At 54.8% G+C, this 19,262-nt stretch overlaps 1 protein-coding gene across 9 annotated transcripts in view; it reads right to left on the bottom strand.

Moving 5' to 3' along the window:
• Positions 1 to 19,262, bottom strand: part of SMARCA4 (SWI/SNF related BAF chromatin remodeling complex subunit ATPase 4) — a 91,287-nt gene that overhangs the window by 26,792 nt on the left and 45,233 nt on the right. For 5 of the 9 annotated variants that reach the window (XM_070464482.1, XM_020902413.2, XM_070464475.1 and 2 more), the window contains 11 exons: positions 15,132 to 15,198; positions 13,933 to 14,043; positions 11,731 to 11,973; positions 10,268 to 10,381; positions 9,617 to 9,724; positions 8,285 to 8,371; positions 7,221 to 7,267; positions 5,747 to 5,913; positions 2,784 to 2,947; positions 478 to 705; positions 73 to 171 (listed from right to left, as the gene is read on the bottom strand). In XM_070464482.1, the coding sequence (XP_070320583.1) occupies positions 73 to 171; positions 478 to 705; positions 2,784 to 2,947; positions 5,747 to 5,913; positions 7,221 to 7,267; positions 8,285 to 8,371; positions 9,617 to 9,724; positions 10,268 to 10,381; positions 11,731 to 11,973; positions 13,933 to 14,043; positions 15,132 to 15,198 (1,435 nt within the window). The remainder of the gene's footprint in view (positions 1 to 72; positions 172 to 477; positions 706 to 2,783; positions 2,948 to 5,746; positions 5,914 to 7,220; positions 7,268 to 8,284; positions 8,372 to 9,616; positions 9,725 to 10,267; positions 10,382 to 11,730; positions 11,974 to 13,932; positions 14,044 to 15,131; positions 15,199 to 19,262) is intronic. The other 4 variants (XM_020902417.2, XM_020902418.2, XM_070464495.1 and 1 more) reach the window with 1 other exon arrangement.

The raw sequence follows: 19,262 nt of genomic DNA, 5'->3' as shown, positions 1-19,262 counted from the left end.
GGCCCTCTGCTGGCCGTCTCAGCCGAGAAGCCGAGGATTGAATGGGCGTGGAGACTGAACTACCCCGCTCACCTTTAGAGGTGGCTCCTCCGAGTCGGGGTTGACGCCCGCTGGCGGAGGGGCAGTGTGGGCGAAGCTGGCACTGCCGCTGCCCGTGCTGCAGTGTCTGCTCTGTGGATAGATAGAGGACTTCAGTCTCCAGGGCTATCAATCCGGCGTCTTTCACCAGCAGTTGTTTTTTTTTTTTTTTTTAATAATAATAATAATAAAAAAAAAAACCACTTCAAAGAAAAAGCAAGTATACTCATCGTCTTTCCTTTCAGCCCACACTCCCTTTACTCCAAAGGGATGCAAAAAAAAAAAAAAAAAAGAAAAAGAAAAAGTGCAAAAAAAGGTAAAAAAAAAAACAAAAACGAAAGCCGCTCATGCGTCCACCACTCACGCTGGGGAGGGGGTCGGGGCCAGTGCTGCGCTCACCTCGTCTTGCTCCTCGTGCTCCAGGATGGCCTGCAGGAAGGCACGCCGCTCATGACTGGAGGACTTCTGGTCAAACATGCCAGCCTGGATCACCTTCTGGTCCACATTGAGCTTGTACTTGGCCGCGGCCAGGATCTTCTCCTCCACGCTGTTGACTGTGCACAGGCGGAGCACCCGCACCTCGTTCTGCTGCCCAATGCGGTGGGCACGGTCCTGCGCCTGCAGGTCCTGTGGGTGGGGGTGGGGGGAGATGCCATCAGCCCCAGATGTTTAAGGGGGAGTCGGGACACTGCATGCTGCTGGGAGACACACAATCGCTCGCCTGGCCGGCAGCTGCATAACCAGGAAACTTCAGGAATGAGACCTGGAGCCTGCACCAAGGGGACTTCACCTTGAGATCCTGCAAAAGTGTCACTTTCTACCTTAACTGGAACTTGGCAGATACTCGGGAAGAAAGCATGGTTTTAAAAGGCCGCCTGAGGGGCTATATTCCCGGGCAGCTCCTGTCACAGTTGCACAGGGGCCCACTGCTGTGCGACTAGGCCCCCTGGGTGGGGCCGCATCGCCGACAACACTGTTTACAGAACGTTGCCGAAGCTGCGCACCACACCAGGTCGATGTCTGCTTTGACTGGGGTCCCTGCTGCTTCCTTGCCAGGCCACCCCGGGCCCAGGTCCCGCCCGTCTAGCCTTGGGAGCCACTGCTAACACCAGCCCCTCTCGTGGTTTCTGTGTGTGTGAGGGGCCAACGGGCAATGGATGCCCTGTGCCTGGTGTGGAGCAAACGCCGGGAGAGTGGGAGGCGCGGGGCCAACACGATCTGTCAGCCCGTGAGCCCAGAGCAGAGCCAGGGGGGCGCCTACGGAATCCTGGGTCTGGGTCCGTGTGGAGCTGACCTGGAGATCTGCACCCCACCTGCTGGGACAGCTGTGTAGCAGCCCCGGGGCTCAGCCCCCTGGCTCAGCCTGCATGACTTCTGGCAGAGAGGACTGGCCCCTGATGGTACACCCGTAGCCCACCACGTGTCTCATGACCCCCAATGCCTCCCAGTGTGGAGGAGGAGAGGCTCCACAGAGGTCTCTCCCCCAGCTGCCTGCTGATGCAGGAAGCACACCCCCGCCCCCCACCTCTTAGCAAACAGGCCAGTCATGGAAGTCCGAGTGGGAACGACTCCAACCCAGGCTGACGGCAGTGACCACCCCAGATGTTCGCTGGCATGCAGGCTATGGTTCCCACGCTGATAACCAGAGCCATTGGGTGTGGGGAAGGGCTCACTCACACCGTCAACAGGAGCGAGAGCTGGGCACCCTGGTGGAGGCCACTTTGGCAGAAGCAAAAAACAGGACAGGGACAGGCCTCTGGGCCGAGATACCCCAACTCTCACTCGGCCTGGGCCTGGCCAGTGCTCCAAGAGAGAGGGACAGCAGGGCTCCACGAGAGGACAGTGGTCAGGCTGAGAAACAGAAAACATGGACACCTGCCAACTGGGGTTTGAGTTAAAAGGCCTGGGGCCGCCATACACCAGGAAGGCTGGCCACTGAGGATGTGCTGGGGAGAGGCTTGGTGCACTTGCACGGATATGTGAATACACCAGCCGGTGGCAGGAAGAGACACGTGCTGGAACACTCCAGGTTCACACCAAAGCCGGAGCATCTGTGCATGCAGAGATGGAGGCTGGCGAGTGCTCAGTGTAGAGTGGGAGTGGCGGGGAAGGGAAAAAACGCACATTTCCGTTTGTTACTTTCAATTACTGGTATTTGCATTTGAAAGAACTACGGGCATGGAGCCCCATGCAGGCATACGGACAAGACATCAGAGGACCAGTGTAAGGAGCACACAAAGGCGCCCCAGTGAGGGGGGCCAGCATGAGGGCTGGGCCAGGACACGGCCAGGAAGGACCCCCTGACTAACAGGGACCTTCATTACCAGCCCACATGACTGGGGCATTTTCCATTTTCTCTGCACATCTATGTGACACCAGGATTGTTTTATTTCCCCCTTCTTTTGGGTGGTGCCACGCAACTTATGAGAGCCCAGTCCCCAGACCAAGGACTGAACCCAGGCCCTCAAGCAGTGGAAATGTGGAGTCCTAACCACTGGACAGCCGGGGAATTTTCAGAAAAAATTTTTTTAAATAATGGTGGAACATGTATTTTTTCATAATCAGAGCAAAGAACTAGTTTGGTTTTGAGAAACTTCCCTCTGCACCTCTCTCCAGGTGCGGCCAGGGCTCTAGGAAAAGGTCAGGAGGCCGCCGCACACTCACACCAGGGGGCACAGTCACTGCCAGGGCGTGCGCGCTGTTACCTGGTGGGGGTTCCAGTCACTGTCAAATATGATCACAGTGTCAGCCGACTGGAGGTTCAGACCCAGGCCCCCGGCCCGGGTGCTGAGCAAGAAGATGAAGTACTCGGAGCCGGGCTCGTTGAAGGTTTTCAGCAGCATCCCCCGGTCCTCCGCTTTCGTGGTTCCTGCCGCGTGGGTAGACCAGGGTTAGCAGGGCGACCGAGGGAGGAGACACAGACGGACACCAGCATCAGGGAGCGGCGACCACGCCCACTGCCATCCAACCAATGGCTGCGGACTCTGACTGTCGAGCAGCTGGGATCTAGGGTGACACCACTGACCGCCAGTCGGCCCGCCCCAGGAGAAGAAAACGAGCCCCCCACGTGAACTGGGGCTGCTGCAGGCACTAGACAGGCAGGCACTGGGGCACAGGGCTGGTACCCAGCAGATACCCGGGCAACAGACTGACCCCTGAACACTGCTGGAACCAGCTGTCCAGGGGTGGTGGGAGGCGCTGCAGCGGCGCTGTTTCAACGCGCCTCTCCGAACCCATGAGGGGCCTCTGGGTGGACACGCGGTGCTGCTACGGGTAATGAGCGACTGGTCAGAGGCTGAAGCCTGCCTCCATGCCCCCGTGGTGGGTTTTCTCCATTCACAAAGGGAATCGTCTATACAGGCAAGCACACTGGACTGTACAATGGTGATATGTCTCTCTCTGGGCAGGATGGCTCGCCGCTTCGTGAAGCCACAGCAACTAGAATGTGAGGGCCCAGGGCGTGATCCTCAGAGGGGCATCTAAGCTCCTCAGGCTCCTATCAACTCAAAGCAAAGGTGCCTCTGGTGAAACCAGGTGTTATTTTTGGTGCTGCTTCTAGCCACTCGCCTACACATCAGGATGAACAGCATAGAGGCCCAAGGTCCATGGTGCCTGGGCTGTCCTGGCTCCTAGGAGGGGCTGAGGCCTCGGGCATGGCTGGGGCAGGGTTGGGTCAAGGGGCTGCTCCGGTACCCCCCGCTGCACCCTCACTCTCAGCACTCTGACAGTGGAAGGTTCCACTCTCCATGTCACTGAGCTCCCCAACCCTTTGCCATTCCTTCTGGGGGGCGGCGGGCAGAGAGGCCTGTGGGATCTTAGTTCCCCGACCAGGGACTGAACCCATGCCTCCTGCAATAGAAACATAGAATCCTAATCATTGGACCACCAGGGTTTTCCTTCCCAGAGTTTCCGCCCATGTGGCAGTGACCACATGAAATGCTAGAGACGCAACCATGGTCCAGCAAAAAGAAGTCCTCACTTACACAGAGGACTCACGTCATGGAGAGAAAAAGGGGTTGTGGGGCAAGTGGACAGATACTAGGGTGGGAGGGAACATGTTCTCGGCCTGTCCACTAGGGGGCGGGACGGTGTCACCATCGTGAAAGCTCAGACCCTACAGAGGCCGCCGCACTGAGGGAAGGGCAAAGGCTGGAGTGGCGTTGTCTGGCCACAAGGGCCTTGGCACGGATGCAGCTTACAGCCTCAGGACACGTGATCACCTGACGAAGGCTGTGTTTGTAAAGGTTACCCTGGATGGAATTCTAAGAACAGTTGAAAGAAGGCAAGACAGAGATGCAGCAAAGGTTCTGGGCGGGAGTGGGGAGGGCCGATTCTGACAGACAGGTCCACCCAGCAACCACAAGTTAACGGTCTGAAAATCCACAGTACCATGAGAGGCACCGAGAAACACACAGCAGGGGCAGAGAGGTTTGGGGTCTCCAACCATGGATGCAGCTTGTAAGTCTTGCAGAAATGTGGTCTACCCCACACTTCTTAACTGTGTTTACCCCAGTGGGTCTCAAGTCTTTTTCAAATGTTATTTTTTGATGTGAATTAATTTTTTAAAAGTCCTTACTGAATTTGTTACAGTATTGCTTCTGTTTTATGTTTTGTTCTGGAGGTCCCAAGGTACATGGGAATCTTAGCTTCCGACCAGGGATTGAACCTGCACCCCCTGCATTGTAAGGTGAAGTCTTAGCCACTGGACCACCAGGCAAGCTCCCCCAAGTCTGTTTTTTCTTGAGAGCCCCATTCACTCCACCTTATGGAGGGGGGGGGGGGATCCCTCTAGATCCGACACGTGTCGGATCAGGAATCCTGCACACAGTCAGCACTGTGCTCAGCCCCACCTCCCCAGGACTCGCTTGTGCTGGCAGCAAGGCAGGAGCCAGGCTTCTGATGGTCACAGGCCAATGTGGTTCCCAATGGACATGCCCATCACCCCTGCAACATCTGGATCCCTCCATCCTGCCCTTTCCTGCTTCTCCCAGTGCTTGTGGTTCTGGCATGGATAGGTCTGATTTCAGCTCCAGAGCCACCAGGACAGTGGAGAGGGGGTGCATATCGCTCACAGCAGTCAAATGAAAGCTCACCCCAGACCCCTGGGGGAAAAGACAAATTGCTTCTCTGTTGGGGACACTGTGTCTGCCCAGTGTTGGGGACACTCCTATTTCTGTGGGTGGAAGAAAAGCCTGGACCGGATGCCTGACAATGAAGCCAACGTGGAGGACAAGGGAGCCAAGAGCCCCCAAAAAGCTCCTCTAACACCATCTGGGTACCTGGATCCAGCTGTGCCTGAATCAAGCTAACCCTTAAAGTTCAGTTACGTGAGCCCTAAGCTTTCTTCCCTATGCCCACAGGATATGAGTTTCTGTTACTTCCCACTAAAATCAGTCTATGGGATATACACTAGCCACTGGACCCAGCGTTACGGTGCAAGGACTTTAAGCCTCATGTTCAGGAGACCAGCACGATCCTCCCAGGGCCCCTCCCAGCCCCACAAGCCTGTGTCACTGAGCACGCCACTATATCCACTCCCAACACTAGGCCTGGCGTCTCTGGGCGTTGCCCTGCCTCACGGGGAAGGCAGGGCAAATCTGCCAGAAGCTTTGGCAGCAGTGGATAACAAGGCCCTTTCAAACACATCTCTCTCCCCAGCCACACTCACCATCGAGCCTGAGGTATTTAAAGCCGCGATATGCAAAATAGTCTTCCATGATGGTCATGAGGGAGGTCATCTGACAGAACAGCAGCACTTTGTGGTTGGTGGCCCGGAGTTTGGGAAGAATTCTATCGAGCAGCTCGAATTTCCCTGAGGCTCGGTATAGGTCCAGCCTGGGGAGGGTGGGGGCGGGGAAGGACAGGATGTGAACCACAGTGCCCTCAAGGTGGGCAGAGGACATGCACGACCTGACCAGTCCTGGGTGGGCTGGCCACCAAGTCCAAGGGCACACGAATGTCTCCCTCGGCAGACTACCCAGCCCCCAAAGTTTCAGCAGAGCCATTCCAATCCAACTAAAATAAACTCAGGCCACCCTAAGTCAAGTGAAAGTGTTAATCGCTCAGCTATGTCCAACTCTTTCTGACCCCATGGACTGTAACCCACCAGGCTCCTCTGTTCTTAGGATTCTCCAGGCAAGAATACTTGCCATTTCTTTCTCCAGGGGATCTTCCTGACCAGAGATCGAACCTCAGTCTCCTGCATTCCGGGCAGATTCTTTACCATCTGAGCCACCAGGGAAGCCCCCCGGGTCAAGGGTGACTGTGGAATTACAGAGCAACTAGGATCCTTGTAAGAATGAGAAGAAGGACTGAGGGCCACCATGGCTTTGGTCATTCATTCTCAGTTTAGAGGTATGAAAAAGAGCTGGGGGCAGTGTGACATGGCTGCTGACCTGCCAGGGCCAGGACTCAAGGCCAGGTCTGTGGGACCCCATTATGTAATTTGATAAAAAAAAAATGACACAGCAAAACGACCTTTGGCTCTTTCATTCAGGGCTCCTGCTTCAAGAAATAGTTTACTATCCCAGAGAAGTGATGGTGGCTTTAGCGCTGAGAATGTTTTAAGAGTAAAACCTTGAGGCTATATCCGAGCCCGATGCTAAGGCCGAACCAAGCCAGGGCTGCACTTTATAAACAGCACTGGGGAAAACACCCCACGGCAAGGTGGGTGGCATACTGTATAAACAGTGTCTCTCTCTTGGTGGGCAGAGTTTAGGCTCAAGAGTGTTGAGGGAAGCTGTCATGGGTCACAGAGCCCAGAAGGGGAAGAGTGGGACCTGGAAGCAATGTCTGGTCAACTCTCAAATTTCAGACTTTTCTTTTTAATTTGGCTGCACTGAGTCCTAGCTGCGGCATGCAGGATTTTAATTGTAGCAGGTGTAATGTAGCTTCCTGAACAGCGATCGAACACAGGCCCTCCGTATTTGGAGCACAGTCTGAAACCACTGGACCACCACGTTAAGTCCCTGAAAGTGCAGAATTTTTATTCTCTTCTTTGGGCTCATCTATGTTTTTTAAGTTTTTTACCAGGAATATACTGCCTTTGAAAGCAGACAACTATGACAACAGGAACAAAGTCAACCACAAAGAGAAACACAGTGGACCATCCATCCATCCCGTTAAGTGAGGGAGATTCTCACCCTTGGACGATGCCGCCGGTAAACCCCAAGTGCTCGGAAAAGGACTCCTGTAATGCAATGAGATGTGGGTCAGTGGGGGCAGGAACAGGTGTCCTGGCCCCACACCTCTGAGCCCACCCACAGCAGCTCCAAGACCACACAGAGGGGCTGACAACAGCTTTTCTACCCCACCGACATGCCTTCCCATATGGTCTTAACCACCAAAGGCGCGCCCAAGGACACCGTGCACCTGACACCATCTTTGGAGCACCGAGAGGGAACTGTCAGGGGATTTGTGATGACCCTGAAACTTCATGGCAGAATGTGTACACATATGTGTGCTTTTCATTTAAATTTATTTGATTTTTTGGTCGCAACTTGTGGCATGTGGGATCTTAGTTCCCAGACCAGGGATTGAACCTGCAACCCCTGCAGTGAAAGCGTGGAGCCTTAACCACTGGACCATCAGGGAAGTCGTTATGTGTGTTTTTCAGAAGCAGGAATCCAGATTCTCAAGTGTACTGGGGCCCAGAAAGGTCATGGCTGGAGTTGTCATGAAGAGGGACATGCTCTCCACACGTTGACCTGGGATGGCCCCACACGCTGCCGAGTGGGAAAGGCGAGCAGCCAACCAGCAGGGGCGGCATGACCACTCCCAGCCTGGGTGGGAAGCAATTCCAGATAACAGCGGAAGGCTCCGTGGTCATCCCAGGTGGGACTTTCGTTTCTCTCACATACTTCTTTTCTCTTTCCTTTATTAAAAAAATTTTATGTATTCTTTCTGGCCACCACAGGGCCTGCAAGATCTTAGTTCCCTGACCAAGAATCAACCCCATGCCTCTGGAGTGAAAGTGCGGAGTCTTAACCAGTGGGCCACCAGGAGAGTCCCTCTCTCTCATATTTTCCTACACTGTTTGGATTCTTTACAATAAGGACCAGCAGAGAGGATCTCAGTAAAAAGACAAATGTACACGCATAACCTAGTTTACAAATTCTTCATCTTTAAAGCTGCAGAGAGAAGTGCCCCAGCTCTGCTGGGGGTCCAGGGCCTCATGTGGGCTGAGGCCACCCCACCTGGGCCTCACCTCGATGTGCTGGAACATGTAGGGGTGGTTGCAAATCTTCCTCAGCTGCATGATGGTGTTCATCAGGGTCTTGGTACCACCTTTGCCCTGAGGAGGCACAAGTGAAAGTGAAAGTCACTCAGTGGTGTCCGACTCTTTGCGATCCCAAGAACTATATAGTCCATGGAATTTTCTAGGCCAGAATACTGGAGTGAGTAACCTTTCCCTTATTCAGAGGATCTTCCCAACCCAGAGATCAAACCCAGGTCTCCCACATTGCAGGCAGATACTTTACCAGCTGAACCACAACAGGCTCCCAAACTGGTTCTGCCTGGGGTGGGGTGAGGGTAGGTGTGGAAGGAGGATGTAGCGGGAAGCAGGGCTTGTGGAGCTGGCTCCTCTTGGGGCTCAGAAGCCAGCATGAAGCCAGCACTGGGGAAAGCAGAGACCCCCGGGCACCCCGGAGGGTGGAGAGTGAGGAGGGGCCAGGCCAGCAAGACGGAAGGGACACACGACTGGCAAAGAGTGGAGGCTGGATCACAAACACTTTGTGATTCATAAGGCCAGCTGCGCGGGCACTGGGAGAGAGTCCCCGGGGCCTGCAGCCAGATGGGCCGTGACGGCTGAGGAAGCCCTCTGGCTTTGGGATGAAGGAAGGATGCGGGGGTGGGTGCCGTGGGCAGAGAAGTAAACCAGGGAATGGGCTGCCACAATGGCCCAGGTGAAGAAAGAGCCCAAACCAAACATGTGGAGGAGGAAACCAGGAGGCCGGGCCAAGCTCGAGGCAGAGGGCACAGAGTTGAGGGGACTGGAAGGATGATTTCAGTCCGGTGAGAAGAGGGTTGTTAGGGTAGGCGCGGGGCCTTAGAGAGGCCGAGGAAGTAGCAGCCCACCTAGCCCCTACTCCTCTCCATTATAAACGAACGTCACACCAAGTTTGCGTAATGAGGAGGAGAAGGGACCAGTGGAGGTGGCTTGTTGGGAAGATGGGATGCGCATGAATGTTCTAACTGCTATGGTCTGTGCTGGATCCTCACTGCTAATGGATGTGCCCACAGGAGCTAGCACTTCACGAACAGAGGACCCTAGACTGCTGACTGGGGGGCTCAGGCCCCCCCTGAAAACAGGCCCTCTGCCCCTCGTCTCTTAGCCTTACGGACTGGACTGAACCACACCAGCTATGATCTAAACCAGGGCCGGTCAACGCCCTCAGGATCACAACCAGACAGGGCCTTGGTCACAAAAATCACCTCCCAGGAGGAGAAAGCCTGCTGGTTCCCACGCACCCAGCCGCTCCCAGGCTGCCCACCCGCCCACTATGGACACCCAGGTGGGACAGGGGCCCGGGCCAACCTTCTTGTCCTTCTCGGAGCCGTCAGTCAGCAGCACCCCCTTGGCCTGCATGTGCCGATAGAGCACGCGCTGCAGGGCCGACATGTCGCACTTGATGACGTACTCCACCTGTGGGTACACGCCACCGTCAGCCGAGCCCAGGTCCCTGAGCCCAGCTTCTCGGACATCCTGGGTCCTGGCCTCTGATCACAGCACACGAGGGTGATGGTGAAGAGCCCCCACACCCAGGGGATGAGGGAAGCCGGGCTGCAGTAGATGCATGGGACTAGAGAAATGTGGGGGCTTCCTGGGCCAGAGGAGCAACACAGCTTTCTTTCAAAGGCCTCCCCTCAGCCAGCCCAGGAACAAAGAGCAAGAGTGACATGAGGGGTGACTGATGGGGCACCAAAGCCCCCTCAGGAGAGAGGGGAGGGACCACTACGGGCCAGCAGGTGGGACTTAGCTGGCCCCTAGCACACCTGCCTTGCACTTTCAGAGACCTGTGCAGGTGAGCAGCCATCCCCAGGCGAGACTGACTCCTGAATGCTGAGCAAGACAGGGCCAGGCTGGGAGACTCCAGAGAGCCTCCCGATTGGGACCCCTCCCCGGGGCAACCCCAGCACGATGCTGAATGCTGCATTAGGGTTCCCTCCACTCAAGTAAACACAGCACCTTTTCAGGCAACTGAGCCTCCACTTCCTTCTTGAGCCTCCGGAGCAGGAAGGGCCGCAGCACTTTGTGGAGACGGCGGATGATGAGGATGGTTTCCTCCTCGTTCAGGTCCACCTGGCACCCCAACAAGACATGCAAGCCAAGTGTTACCTCCAGGGGAGCAGCGACACATGGGCAGGGCCACCTGGTATCATCCTGCACTCAGCACCTCCTTTCCAGCCAGCTTGACACTTTACAAGAGCTCAGCAGGGCACCCTCTTCCTGTGGAAAGCTGCAGGGACCTGAGACCTTCCATCGAAGTCCTGGGACATGGAAGGGAAGCCCCCAGGGCACCAAGAAACACGGCAGCACACTGAGTGGCCTCCCCAAGAGTGACACAAACTCGTGTGTCTGGAATCCTGAGAACATGTGCAAATGGAACCTGGCCAGCACTGCAGGGGTAACACGGACACAGTGCACGGTGTAAACTGGGGGTGCTCAGAGGGCTCAGCCTACTGGGAGCCCCAATACCCTCGCATTTCAGCCTCCGGATAGAAAGGCTGCTCTCCCATGGGCCTGCTACTCTGACCAAAATTTGAATTAAAACAATTTTTAAGTGATTAATAAGATGACATTTGAATTTTTTTCTTTAGAATCCTTTAGTTGCACTTTTGCTCAACTTGAAAAGAGGTGAAACCATGGCATTTGTTCCCTTGCTCTTGGGGTGGGGGTCCTAGAAGTCTGAAAACTGAGGGCTTGTTTTAATTATGAGACCCTTGAAAGGGCCTCAGTTTCTCCTTTAGGAGGGCTTCTGCCTCAGCCAGTGCCAAGGAGGGGGGACCCCAGGGACGATGCAGAGGTCCCCCCGTAACAGCATAGTGGTCCCAACTGTCCCAGACCTGAGAACAATCTCCTAACTGGGGACCAGTGGGCTGGGGCATGGCTGCTGGGCAAGGGGGCTCTTTGTCTACCCTGCAGTCGAGCCCACCTCCTCAATACAAGGCTCAGGCCGCCAACCTTCTTCAACAATAAACAGCTGGCCCACAGGCAGACTACCAACTCCACCCACAGCCAGACAGATGTGAGAGATATAAGCCACAGCCCACAGCTTTTTATTTTCTTTAAAAACAAAAGGGGCAGGATCTGACCACTCTCTTCACTGAAGCCACCCATCGCCCTCAGGGTGAGAATCAAATTCCCCTCGAGCCCTTCAGCTGCGCCTTCACACCTCCTGTCCCCGCTCTGTGCCTGGGGCACAGGGTCCGGGAGGCCCCGAGGATCCCCTGGGATTTCTCTGCCCTCCTCTGCTGGCAGGGCTGCCATGCATGTGGCCAGGCCAGTTGTGGTGGGCACTCAATGCACAGCCACCTGGGGAAGCCGGCTGGGCCAGAACCGTCAGTGCGGACAGTCCTTGGAGCTGCTTGTGGCCCAAGACCACGGCTCCCCGCCCTGCCCCCTCCACCACGTGGCCGGCGGCTGCCTACCTTCTCTCCGGTCATGGCGAAGGGCGCGTTGAACCACTGCTCGAAGGTGCTGCAGCTCTTGAAGATGGTGGGCAGCAGGAAGTTGAGGAGCGCCCAGAGCTCAGGCAGCTTGTTCTGCAGAGGCGTGCCCGTCAGCAGCAGGCGGCGCGGCGCCACGTAGTGCGTGTTGAGGACCTGCGTCAGCTTGCAGTGGTGGTTCTTCATGCGGTGGCCTTCGTCCACGATCATGTACTTCCAGCGGATCTGCAGGCCGAGAGCGGGTGGTCAGGGGAGGACATGCGGTGGGGCTGTCCCCTGGGTGAGAAGCTCACTGCCATTAGGCACGAAGGCTCCGGGCAGAACGGCCCATCGAGGTGGGGAACGTGAGCACGACAGCATCAGAGGAGGGACCAGTGCCCCGAGGAACAGACACATTCTGCAGCTCTGTGAAGCCCGGGAGAGGACGGACACGTGGACAGGGAGATGGCTGAGAACTGCTGTCAGGTGAACAAAACTAAGTCCAGACAAGAACTTTGGTTTTCCAAGAAAAGTATATACACCAAGTATCTGGCATAGAGAAAAAAAATCCTAAATACTACACAGCCTGCTGATCATAGGTCCTTGGGGTAGAGAGGGGACATGATTTAGTAACTGGTACATTTCAATCTGGCTTCCCTGGTGGCTAAGATGGTAAAGAATCTGCCTGCAATGCAGGAGACACAGGTTCAATCCCTGGGTTAGGAAGATCCTCTGGAGAAGGAAATAGCAACCCACTCCAGTGTTCTTGCCTGGAACATCCCAGGGAGAGAGGAGCCTGGCAGGCTACAGGCCACAGGGGTCACAAAGAGCCGGACAGGACTGAGCGACTAAACGCTTCCAGTCAGCAGGTGGTGGCCCGGAGGCAGGGAGGCACAGCTGGGGGCGCCGCCAGTACCCCAGAGCCTGTCAGTGGTTGCCGTGCCAATGGACACAGGATAGAGCCAATTCTAACTGGGAGTGAGGTTGGTTAGGCAGGGACTGCAGGTATAAACCCCTGTTTATGTGTGATTGTGATGCCCTTCAGAGCCACTCAGGCCTTGGCATCTAGCTCCTGGGGACCAAACACAGCCCAGCTGAGGCCCTGCAGGTCAGGTGTCCCAGAGGAAAAGCGCAGGACTGACTGGGGCGGGGGTAGCAGCCCTTTCCCACAAGTAATCCCCATGGTGGGGGGTTTACACTGATTAAAGCCACTGTCAGACACACAGGATTTTCAGAGCCCTGTTCTCGTGTCTGGAATGGGCCGGGCTCTGTCCTGCGTCAGAAGGGTGACCCGCAGCACAGGCCCCAGAAGAAGGAGGCTGGAGGCCAGCTCCCTGGGCCTCAGTTTCCTTACCTGTAGCTCGGAGATGAGTATCAAGCACCGAATGTCATCAGTATGAACATGCCCCACAGGTGGGGGTTAACATGTAAAGTGCTCTACCCCTTGACTTGCTGCCCTATATGGTCAGGGAGGCCAGACGCGGCAGCTCAACCCCTCCCCACCCCAGGAAAAGAGCTTTCTGGAGGCAAAGGACTGTGCCTGTCTTACACCTGGGTCATAGTATATTCTTAGTAAGTCACTGGTGGCCCAACTAGAGCCACCTTCACAACTGAGTCAGTGAAGAGGCTGCCCAGCCGCACAGCACCCACTAAACACATCAGCTCCGTGGCTCAAGACCGACGGGACACACAGGACCTCCAAGCACGCCGCCCTGAAGGCCGGACCCCGCCTGCTTCGCAGGCTGCTTTCCTGAAGGCTGAGGGGGGGGAGACACAGCCACCAGGGAGGCAGGTCTGAGGCCTCTAGAGACAGGTGGAGATGGGGGAGGGCCTCAACATGGCCCTGTGAGGGCCAGGACAGGAAGGCTGGGAGGCATCGCAGATGACCAGGCTCTTTGGGCAGGAGCCGAGAGAAACTGGTCCACGTGCTGTGTAGATGGTGCCAGTCTCCGGACATGATCCAGGGCAAGCCTGGGAACACACAGTCAGAGGAGCAAACCCCAAGTCACCTTGATTGAGGCCTTCCACACCCACAGAGCAGCTGTCCTTATGCATATGCAGGGGATCACTGAGCAATGACTTGTGGCGGGTCTAAGAAAATGAGAAGTGTGACCCATGTGTGACCAGCCTGGGCAGGATCACAGGCGCCCGGAACGCACGTGATGGGCCGAGCTGCCTTGGTTCACGGGTGAACACACACGCTACCTTTGCAAGGATGTGCTTGTCCTTAATGATGTACTCGTACGTCGTCAGCAAGACGTTGAACTTGCCGCTGCGGAGCTGGGGGACGAAAGCACGTCTGGCTGCTGGGGAGCCCTGTGAGGGAAAGAAGACACACACACCTCAGCCCCTCAAGTCCTGGGACCCTGGTAAGGCCGAGAACTGGCAAAGGCTGCTGGCTCTCTCCCGACTCCACTCCAGACTGCTGCCCTCCCCAACCTGGCCCCCAAGCGGCTGTCCCTCCCTCGACTCCAGCCCCAGGCCGCTCCCCTTCCCTGACTCCACCCTCCATGCAGAGGGCCTGGTGCAGGGAGCAGAGAGGCATGCAGCCTGCACCTCCACTTGCCCCACTCCTGGTGGGCAACCAGCTCGGCTTCCCATGCCTGCCTCCTCCTGGGTCCCCGTTCAGGCCACCGCGTCTCCCACACAGGTGCAGTCCACGGTGACCATTCCCTAAGGGCAGCTCCGGCTTCTCCCTGGTTAGCAAATCTGTCTGGTTCCCTGTTTCAAGCTTACTGTCCCTGATAGCCTGAGCTGCACTCGTTCCCAGAAGCTCTTTTTCCCTTTTAAAAAAAATTTTTTTTTTAAACTAGAGTATAAGTCACTTCGTTCCCATAAGCTCTTGGCAGCAGGACAACATTTAGTTTCTCAAAAGCACCAATTTCTCCCCGCACATGCTGTCGTCTCTGTAAGGACCTGCTTCTTTCCCTCACGGGGCTGAGAGCTCCGCGGCAGAGTGGCGAGCCTGGACCCGAGAGCCCTACGGCCAAGGGCATGACTGAGCTCTGCCACCGAGGGGCTGCGTGAGGCAGCCCGCCCCTCCCTCCCCACAAGGACAGGAGGCACTATCGACCCCCAGTGCACAGGTGAACTGGTCTAGAGATGGTGAGGACAGTGAGCAGCCCGTCACACAGCAGCAGCCCATGGCGGACACTCACTGAGTCTGCCTATGTGGAGAGGCCCAGGGGTGAGTGTATTCACACCAGCACAGTCCACACACCGAGTCCAGAACTTAGCAAAAGCACCCCTCCTTGAAATGAAATGACACAAGCCCCCACATGGATGACCTAAGAAGGCACGCACACGTATGTCGTGTCATGAATGCAGGTCGACATCCCTCCTCACTACACATGTCCCCTACTCCCCCACCCTGCCCACGCCCACCTCCTCAGGAGGCAACGTACCTTGTAGGACACCTTCACCACGGAGGGGGCCCACTTGTCAAATTCATAGGCCCAGTTGGAGAGGGTTCTGGTGGAAACAAGGATGGGATAGTCAGATACTAGTTCTGATGTCAGCTGTTCACTGTCCACACTGATGTCCGTGAGGATGTAAAGGCTGACGTGGCCATGATCCTGGCAGGATAAACTTCTAATAATTTGGGTAGCGATTTCCCCTTTAAGGAGGTAGCTCTTAACTGCCCACCTATTATGTGTGGGCTGAACTGAGTATCTTCTCCCAGAATACAGTATGGAAAGGGGAAGAAAAAGTACTTCACAGTGGAGACACCCACCACACACACTGCCTCAGCCAGGTGACGAAGGTCAGCCAGCAGTGTGAAGAGTCACGCTGACAGTAACTGCCCCCATGATGAGCTGAGAGGCAGGCTTCACTTCTGATCTGTGTTCCCAGAACCCATCATCCCATCTACGGATGAGAAAATCACCAAACAGACCCAGGCTGAAGTACCTCCTGTAAAGCACCTGACCAATCTCCTCAAAACCACCAAGGTCACTAAAGTTATGCAAAGTCTGAGGAACAGTCACAGACCCGAAGAGGCCCGAGGAGATGTGAAGGGTAAATGTCACATGGGATCCTGAGACTGAACACAGAAGTTAGGCTGAAACTAGTAAAATCTGCATAAAGTTTACATGATGGTAATGTGTTAAGTTACACTTTCACTATATACAAAACAGGCCAGAGGGGATTCCTCACTTGTGACAATGTATCAGGGTCATGTAAGATGTGATCAACCACAGGAACGTCTTTGGTGCTGCACTAATTAAAACTGCACTTCCAATGCAGAGGGGCACGGGTTCAATGCCCAGTCAGGGAACCAGATCCCACTAGATCCCACGGGGAAGCCAAAAACAAACACACAAGCAAAAAAGATGTGATCAGACACAGGGGGAACCAGAGGAAGGTACACAGGAGCTCTGGGTACCATCTTTCCAACTCTTCTATAAAGCTGACACTATTCAACAGTAAACAAACCATCACAAGGCAATGGCGGGGATGTGCTAAAAGGACACAGTACTCTTCCCTGGAAAATCCCATGGACGGAGGAGCTTGGTAGGCTGCAGTCCATGGGGTCACAAAGAGTCAGACATGACTGAGCTACTTCACTTTCACTTTCTTTCTTAAGCAAAATCACTAAATGATAGGGTCCATGAGCCTACGCTGCTATGAAAAACTATACCATTAAACTATTACACAGGGGAGAAGAGACAGCTTTCCCTTGCAGTGGATTCCAAGACTACGGAAGAACGCTGGGAAGAGAAAACCTTGCCTGGGCACTTCCCAGGGGTATCATCATTTCAGGCGAGACGGATGCTGAAATTAGAGAAGAATATGATGAGAAACAGGATAGTCACAGAGTTTCTCAGTATCTTCCCATGAGATGCTTATAATCACAAAGGAAAACGCTTACGTTTGCATGGGGAAACCAGCAGGCACCACATAAGAGGAGAACAAACGGGGGACTTCCCTCGTGGTCCAGTGGTTACGACTCCATGCTTCCACTGCAGGGGGCATGGGTTCGATCCTTGGTCGGGGAACTAAGATCCCTCGTGCAGCACCATCCGGCCAAAAGATAAAAGGAGAGACCAAAGTGACGCTCTCCTGTTGTGGAGCCCTGGGCTTGTGCCCTCTGATGTGAAGCCTCAGGAAGGGCACAAGAGCCTCTCCTGGAGTTTCTTGCCAGAATTCCAGAAAGAAAGACACATCACATGAGCCCTGTCTGAGAAGGGATGGTCTACCAAACACCTGCCCAGCATGCAGGCTCATGAAGATCAAGAAGAACAAAGTCGAGCTGGGCAGCTGTCACAGAGACATCACAACACCCAACAACAAAACACAGGGGAGGGACCCTGGACCAGAAAAAGGCCTTCAATGGAGAAACTGACAACATCTGAACCGTGACTCTGGAGTCACTGACAGTTAGTGATGACTGATCACCATGTTGTTACTAGCCTGCTGTTAAAACTCCTAAGGTGATGTGAGCTCTGGGAGGCCAGGTAAAAGGTGTGCAGGAACTTTAAGCGGCTTTTGCAGTTGTTTGTAAATGTTAAATAATTTTCAAAATGAAAATTAAAAACTGGTATCTCATTGTAGTTTTGACTTGCATTTCTCTAGCTATTAGTGATGCTGAATAGCTTTTCACGTGCTGAGTTCCTTTGTTGTTCACCTGAAACCATCACAACATTGCTAATCGGCTATACTCCTTTACAAAATAAAGTTTAAAGAAATATATATTAAAAAAAGAGACAGATCATGGGACTTCCCTGGCAGTCCAGTGGTTAGGACTCTGTGCTCTCATTGCTGAGGATATACATGACTATCCCCTTTCTCATCTAAGATCCCAAAAATGGCAAGGTACAGCCAAGGGGAAAAAAACCCAGTCTGTAGCACAGCACGCTGGACACAGAGCTATTCTGGTGGAGATGAAGTTCCACCTAAACAGAAGGGAGGGGACAGGAGCCCTTGGAGGGCTGTGGACTGTGCATAGCTGAGGGCCGCGGGCACAGCCAAGAAGCTGGGTTGACCCAACGGAGGATGCAGCAAGGCCAGCTGCAGGCCCAGGACCTCCTGCTGATTCTAGAAACAACTCCCTCTCTATGAAGATCTAGTCCCACCAAGGAAGCCAGATTTATACCACCACGAGCAAGAGAAAGCAAAGGGGGAAATCAACTTCTCTCAGTAAATTCTGGAGGCTCCTGAGGCCCCCAGTCACGGGTGCCTCCAGGCCTTTGGAGGCCTGGCCATCTTCCAGGCAGGAAAGTATGTTCCCATGGGCTGGGGGAGGAGGACATGGTTTCCCATCACCCGCCTCAACAGCTGATGTGGTCCCTACTGCACACTGGGCAGAAGGCAAGGGCTTCCTCTTCCGAGCCAGGCCAAGTGCACACACACACACGCCTGGCCACATCAGAGCAGACCATCCCCTGGGCTCATGGCTGGACTGCCGCCTAATACGTGACTGGAACCAGGTCAAGGACAGCCAGTCCCAGGACTTATGGAAAAACCCTGCAGGCAGAAGAACCATCATGTGTCATATGCAGAGCTGGGAAGAGGCAGCCCCAGAGCAGCTAAGGAATCTCAGCCCCAGAAGGGTGTCTATGGGGAGGAAGAGGCTGGTAGCACCAAGAGACTGCAAGTGAGAGCTTCCGGAGGACACCGTCCAGGTACCAGACACCACCACAGCTAAGCATCTGTGGTGCCCAGACGGGGCTGGGATGCGACCAGCAGAGCTCGGTGTCCCAGCAGGAAGCTGAAACAGCACCTGAACAAACAGCAAAACTCCATGTTTCTAGTGGGCGGTTATCTGACTCCTGTGACAACCTGGAGTGGAATCTGCTGGTTGCAGGACTTGAAGAGGACACCAAAGACAGCCTGTGAGAGTCGCCCCAACGGGGATCATATGGGCAGGCACCCCAGAACCTGCCCTTCCTCTACCCTGTGCCTTGAACCCAGAGGCAGGCAGCTGTGCGCTGGGTGTGCCCCGCTAGAATTCACATGCTGACATGTTCACACCCAGAGCCTAAATATGTTTGGAAACAGGGTCTTTAAAAGAAGTAATGAAGGGACTTCCCTGATGGACCAGTGGTTACGAATCCACCTTTCGAGGCAGGGAATGTGGGTTCGATCCCTGGTTGGGGACCTAAGATCCCACGTGCTGCAGGGCAACTAAGCCCGTGCTCAACAACTGAGCCAGCAAGCCACAACTACAACCCGATGCAGGGTCTCCCCCGTGGCTCAGTGGCAAGGAGTCCATCGGCCAATGCAGGAGACACGGGTTCGATCAATGATCCAGGAGAATCCCACAAGCCACTGAACAGCTAGACCTGTGCGCCACAACTACTAAACCTGTGCTCTAGCACCTGGGAGCACTAGAGAGAAGCCCATGCGCCCCAACTACTGGGGCCGTGAACCACAGCTAAAAGCCCGCAAGCTGTAACAAAGATTCTGTGTGCTGCAACTAAGACCTGACTCAGCCAAATAAATAAATATTAGAAAACAAACAAAAAAAAAGGAATGAACAAAAATGAGGTCCGCGGGGTGAGCCCTAATCCATGACTATATGACGTCCATATAAG

Source organism: Odocoileus virginianus, chromosome 3 (genome assembly GCF_023699985.2).
Source record: "Odocoileus virginianus isolate 20LAN1187 ecotype Illinois chromosome 3, Ovbor_1.2, whole genome shotgun sequence".
In the NCBI taxonomy this organism is placed as follows: domain Eukaryota; kingdom Metazoa; phylum Chordata; class Mammalia; order Artiodactyla; family Cervidae; genus Odocoileus; species Odocoileus virginianus.
This window is presented reverse-complemented; position numbering and strand designations above follow the sequence as displayed.